General features: G+C 58.8%; 1 protein-coding gene across 2 annotated transcripts in view; it reads left to right on the forward strand.

The window, feature by feature from the left end:
* RIN3 (Ras and Rab interactor 3) overlaps positions 1-1,608 on the forward strand; it is a 122,626-nt gene extending 121,018 nt beyond the window's left edge. For both annotated transcript variants that reach the window (XM_059914856.1, XM_059914857.1), the window contains one exon: positions 433-1,608. In XM_059914856.1, coding sequence (XP_059770839.1) covers positions 433-753 — 321 coding nt within the window. In that variant the 3' untranslated portion in view covers positions 754-1,608. The remainder of the gene's footprint in view (positions 1-432) is intronic.
* Positions 1,609-6,000: the final 4,392 nt, after the last annotated feature.

The raw sequence follows: 6,000 nt of genomic DNA on the forward strand, positions 1-6,000 counted from the left end.
ATAGAGCTTGGGACGAAGAGGGGCTCAGGGAGGAAGAGATGAGACAGTGAGTGACAGATGAGTAAATGATGGCGAGCCCGTGGACTGGCCACCAGGGGGCGGGCGCTCTCACTCATTGCCGAGACTGCAAGCCAACCCACTGACCTGGAATGGTCGGCCCCATCGAGAGCTGAGGCTCAGAGAGGGAAGGCCCTTGCCTGAGGTCACACAGCAGGGTCAGCTGCAGGTGCCCTGACTGCCAGCCTCACGACCCCTCCTGCCATCCATCCGCTCTCTACAGAGAGGACCCTGGGGTACAGAGAGGACAAAGGACTTGTTCAAGACCACGCAGCTCCTCACTCCTGTCCAAGCTCCCAGCATCGGGGCGGGGGTGAGACCCGACGCCGGCCTGGCCCCGCCGGTGACCCACGCCCCCTCCATCTCGCCCCGTAGGACTTCATCTCCGTGTCGTACCTGGAGCCCGAGCAGCAGTCGCGGACGCTGGCGTCGCGGGCGGACACGCTGGCCGAGGCGCTGTGCGCTCAGTGCGCGGAGAAGTTCGAGGTGGTGCAGCCCCAGGACCACCGGCTCTTCGTGCTGGTGGACGGGCGCTGCTTCCAGCTGGCCGACGAGGCGCTGCCGCACCGCATCAAGGGCTACCTGCTGCGGAGCGAGCCCAAGCGCGACTTCCACTTCGTGTACCGGCCCCTGGACGGCGGCGGGGGCAGCGGGGGCCCGCCCTGCCTCGTGGTGCGGGAGCCCAACTTCCTGTGAGGCCGGGGCTGCAGCCGCTCCAAAGGCAGTGTTCACCCAGGCGGCGAAGCCGTCAGAAGACCCGGCCCGCGCCCTCACCCCACACACTCACACTCAGCCGCAACCACACACGTGCGCGCGCGCACACACACACACACACGCACACACTCTCCCAACAGGGATGCCCACACGTCACACGTGCTCACAACCCACTGAGCGCGCGTAGACCAACGTGGCACTTAAGCAACGTGATCAGTGGCCCCCAGCGTGCTTCCTGAAGGAGAGTCATAGCCCCCTAGAGGCCACGTTCTTCATTAGGCAGAAAGGGAAACAGGCTCAGAGAGAGAAGGGACTCTCCAGCCCCCTGAAGCAAACAGAGCCCAAGCCCGGCCCCTGTTCACACACAGCCCCTCAGGCCACTCCCTCTGCCCCTGACCCCCATGCCCACCCGATCCTCAGTCTTTCCCGGGGAGGGCTTCCCGTCTCCCCAGGACTGTCCTCAGGAGGAGTGGCCTGGCCCCAGCTGCTCCCACGCCCCTCTTCCCACAGGATGGAGCTGGGATGCTCTGGACCCTCCCAGCATCTCAGGAGCATCTCAGGGTGTGTGAGGAGACAGCCCTCCCCCGACCCCTGCATAAGAGCCTGCGCTTGGCTCTCAGCACCCACAGCCCCGCCTCAGCTCCCAAGCCCCTCCAGGAGCAGCCAGACGTACACTGCGACCTCCAAGTGAAGCCAGCTCCGTGGCTACGTGGGTGAGCGCAGCCTCGGCCACGGGGGACATTGACTGGGCCGTTGCCTTGGGGGGCACCCCAGGGCTGTGGCACCTGTGGCAAGAGGCACTGTGTGGGGAGTGTTTAATAAAAGCCCTTTTGAAAAGGCGTCTTCTTTTCTCGGGCTAGAGCTCTGCTCAGCCAGCCAGGCCCCCCATGAACAGCCTAATCCCCTTCCCGGGTGGAGTACAGAAGACCACCTCCTTGCCACCGAGGGCCCTATGTTTTGACAGAATCTGCAGCATACGCTCAACCCTCAGGGCCCTGGCCCCTGTCTGCCCCTTAGCCTGGTCATCTCCTGTCTCCTCCCCCACCATGGTTCCCATCATTCCTGCCTCTGCCGCCTAGCCCAGGAATACCGTTCCATATAGTCTTTGCGTGGTCAAACTCCTCTTTATCCTTCAAAGCCCGTCTCCTCCCCCTGGAGAAAGTCAGCCTTCTCTGACTTCCTAGGCTGGCCAGATGGTCCTTGTCCATGTCTCCCAGCCCCCTCGGATCATCTCTCTCACAAGAGATAGCTCATCAAATTGCATTTGTCTGTTGATATTTCTGCTTTCTCCACCAAATTTGGACCCTTCATGTCTGTGTCCTCAGCATTGATTAAAATATGTGTTTGTTGAGTGCCTGTTAAATGTCAGCACTCTTCTAGGCCCTGGGAAACAGCAGAGAACAAAACAGATGAAGTTCAGGTGGAGCCCCAGTGTGAACAGCAGTGAGCGGTGCACCCAGGGCAGGTCGGCTGGACTTACCTGGATTATACTCCTGGGCAGCAACCAGCTCATTCAGCCAGTCAACAAACATCTGTCGAACTCTGGCTCCAGGCCAGCCCTGTGTGAGATGCAGGGATTGCTCCAGGATGCGGCCAGCCAGCCCTGGAGGACTCTCCAGGCCGGCGCTCAGTATAACAGACATGACGGAACAGACAAACAGCTTCTGATCTGAGGCTACCCTCAGATCAGAAGCTGAGGGTAGCCGGCTCTGATCCCAGGTTGCCCTTTCCTTCCCCATCCCCCTACCCACCACCCAGTGCAGACACTGTTCCCTTCCTGAGCTTCCAATGCTCCCTGCAGCCCTGAGCTGTGCTGGCCATACAGCCTCGTGCCCACAGCTGTACGGCAAAGTGCCCACTGCCTCCCACTAGACCTGAGGCTGGTGGGGAACGTCAGAGGCGGGTCCATTTACCCGAGCACCCTCTTGGCCAAGTGGGGCCCAAACCTGGGGTGGGGTTGGAATTCAGAGCGTGGATCGGACACCAGCCCAGCCCTGGGAGTCTTCTGTACAGCCAGTGAGCTGGACCGGCGACCACTGTAAGAGCACTGTGTGTGTGTGTGTGTGTGTGTGTGTGTGTGTGTGTGTGTGTGCGTGCATGTATGTGCACAAGCATATGTACTGGGCCCACCGTCCTGGGGCCTCTCCCATCAGGAGAGGCCAGAGAGCAGGAGGGGTGGGGCTACCTGGACCCCTGTCTTCTGGATGCCTTCTCCCCCCGGGGAGGTGCGGGGGCCCGATTCAGGGCGCAGAAACAGCCTCGCATGTACGGAGCCCTCACGGGGCTGCCTGGTGCTGGTTAGTGGCTGCCCTGTGTGATTTTCTTTAATCCACACAGCAGCCCCTTGTGGGAGATATTTACGGATGAGGACGCGGAGGCTCAAAGGAAGGGGGAGAATTAGTCTACTTGGGCGGCCTTAACAAAATACCACTGATGGGGCAGCTTAGACAACAGACATTTATTTTCTCACGGTTCTGGAGGCTGGAAGTCGCAGATCAGGGCTGGTTTCTCCTTGGCTTGCAGACAGCTGCCTTCCCGCTATGTCCTCACACAGCCTTTTCTCTGGGCCTGAGCAGCCCTGGTCTCCTCCTCTTCTGAGAACACAGGTCCTATTGGATTAGGGCGCAGCCATATGACCTCATTCTACCTTAATTAACCCTTTAAGGCCCTGTCTCCAAACACAGTCACATTCTGAGATGCTAGAGGTTAGGGCTTCAACACATGAACTTGGAGGGATCACAACTCGGCCCATAGCAAGGGATGACTTGCCCAAGGTCACACAGCTGGTTAGAGGCCAAAGTGAGGTTTGAACTCAGGGCTAACCTACCCCCAAATTCAGGGCTCTCTTTTCTACCGGGTGCAGCATCCCAAGTGACCTGTTGGTAGGAAACCAAAGTCAGATGAGCCTCGCCCGCCAGGCCCGCTCTGGGTGAACTTGCCTGAGGCCATGGTGAGCGTCGCAGGGCTGACCTGATCCAGAGGCCCAAGATGCAAGTGAAGCGGCCTGGTTTCCCCACAGGCCCCGAGCAGGGGGTCCTTGAGTCCAAGGGTGATGGGGCCACAGGCTGGGACGTAGGACAAGGGCTCGGCTGTGTGTCCTCCCTAGCGTCTGTCCCCTCTCCCCTGGGCCGGCTGGCTCCCTCCTTCCCTCTGCTTTTACTGGCCCCCTCCCCTGTCCACTGGCCTGAGGCTGGGACTGGAGCCAGCGGTGCTGGGAGAAGCTACGAGGGCTTCTGAAGAGACCAGGGCATGCCCAGGCCCTGCTGCTCCTCCGTCCCCAGGGCCTACCAGTGACAGCTGGGTGCAAAGCCCTGCCCATCATGAGAAGTCCCAAACTGCCCCTGCAGACACCTGGCCCACGATGGCCTCACAACACCTTAATGTGTTGAATCCAGGTCTCCCTAGTATGAGCAAGTCTCTGCTGGGGGACAAGGGACGGTCCTGCAAGGGAGGTGGGCAGAGAAGAGCAGAGGCCCTGAGAGGGAGGAGGGGAGGGTCCTCTGGGTGCAGTGGAGACGCCTCCCTCCCCCACCCACAGACCAGCCTGTCATCCCCACTTGGCGGCGGAGGCTGTATCTGGAAGGCACGGCACCCGGTCGCAGATGTGGTCGCCGTGTGCGCACTCAGCTGGCCGGAATCCAGGAACTGGCCACCTCCTGCTCTGCAGGGTCATCTGGGACGGGGAGGCGGGGGAGCAGCTGGGGCAGGAACTGGGCCCTTCCTTCGCAGGAAGGTCACGTGGAGCAGGGCTTCGGGGAGAAAAGCACTGATTCACAGTGGCTGTGGCTTTTCCTCTTCCCCAGCTGTCAGCTATTTGCTGCAAGACAGCGGTTTCCCAGGAATGCCCTCCAGGAAACCTCTTTGCTGCTGACGCAGCCCTCAACCAAAAGGGAACTCTGAAATCTGGCTTCGAAGTCGGAGAAACTGCTCAGCTGGAAGGTGGGAAGAACCTCTACTCGTAGTCAGGAGACCTGGGCTCCAGGCCAGCTGCGAGCCCTCGGCAAGATGCTCAACATCTTTGTGCCTCAGTGTCCCCATTCTTAAGAATGCTTATGCCCTGATCTCCCAGGCTTGTCGCAGGGATCAGACAAGCTCCCGGGTTGGGGCAAGCAAAGCCTTAGATCTTTCAGAAAAGGGAAATAAATTCAGAGCTAGCACATGAGGGCAGGGAAGTTGTTCACGGCCAAAGCTGCACGGCTGAGGGGACAAGTGGGGTTGAAATCCAGTCTGGGCTCCACTTGTCACCCTGGCACAGGACTGTGTCCACCCAGAGAAAGGGACACCTTTTCCATATGACAGCATTAAATGGTCTATGGGGAGTCCAGGTGAACTCAAGCCTGGGGGCTACCGAGCCAGGCACATATTTTCTGTTTAATGTGAGCAGTGTGATGACAACAGTCAGCACGGGATGTGATGGGGTCCTGAGGGAGGGGAGGGCATGTAACCCACCTGGAGGAAGCAGAGGGCTTCCCTGCAGACAGGGATGCCTGAGCTCGGTCTTGAAGGATAAAGCGTCGGCCAAAAGCAGAAGGGAATTGAAGAACCCCTGAAGATTGCTGGAATTCTCCATGGATCTCTTGCATGTCTGGTGAAGACTCACTGACAGCTTTTATTCCAGACTATCTTCTTTTTTTCTTTTTTTTTTTTAATTTTTAAAATTTACTTATTTATTTATTTTTGGCTGCATTGGGTCTCTGTTTCTGCGCGTGGGCTTTTTCTCTAGTTGCGGCGAGCGGGGGCTGCTCTTTGTTGTGGTGCGCGGGCTTTTCATCACAGTGGCTTCTCTTGTTGTGGAGCAAGGGCTCTAGGTGCACGGGCTCTGTAGTTGTGGCACTCAGGCTCGGTAGTTGTGGCGCACGGGCTTAGTTGCTCCGCGGCATGGGGGATCTTCCCGGACCAGGGCTCGAACCCGTGTCCCCTGCATTGGCAGGCGGATTCTTAACCACTGCACCACCAGGGAAGCCCAAGACTATCTTCTTAAGAGTATTTGACTAGCCTTGGAGGATAAAGATAGTTTCTCCCTTCTGGGAAGAGGGCAGATTTTTTTTCCTGACCAAGATGATAAAATAACGTCTCTCACTTTGGAAGAGAGTGTCTCCCCGCAGGGTAAAAGCGGCACAGGTCTGCTCACAGCCTTCTTCCTCAGCTCGAGTTTTCTCAGCCTGACCCAGACCGACTGTGTGCATAGCCTCTACCAGGGCCCACCTCCACATCCCCCTCAGGGCACTC

This window comes from Balaenoptera ricei, chromosome 2 (genome assembly GCF_028023285.1).
Source record: "Balaenoptera ricei isolate mBalRic1 chromosome 2, mBalRic1.hap2, whole genome shotgun sequence".
Classification (NCBI taxonomy): domain Eukaryota; kingdom Metazoa; phylum Chordata; class Mammalia; order Artiodactyla; family Balaenopteridae; genus Balaenoptera; species Balaenoptera ricei.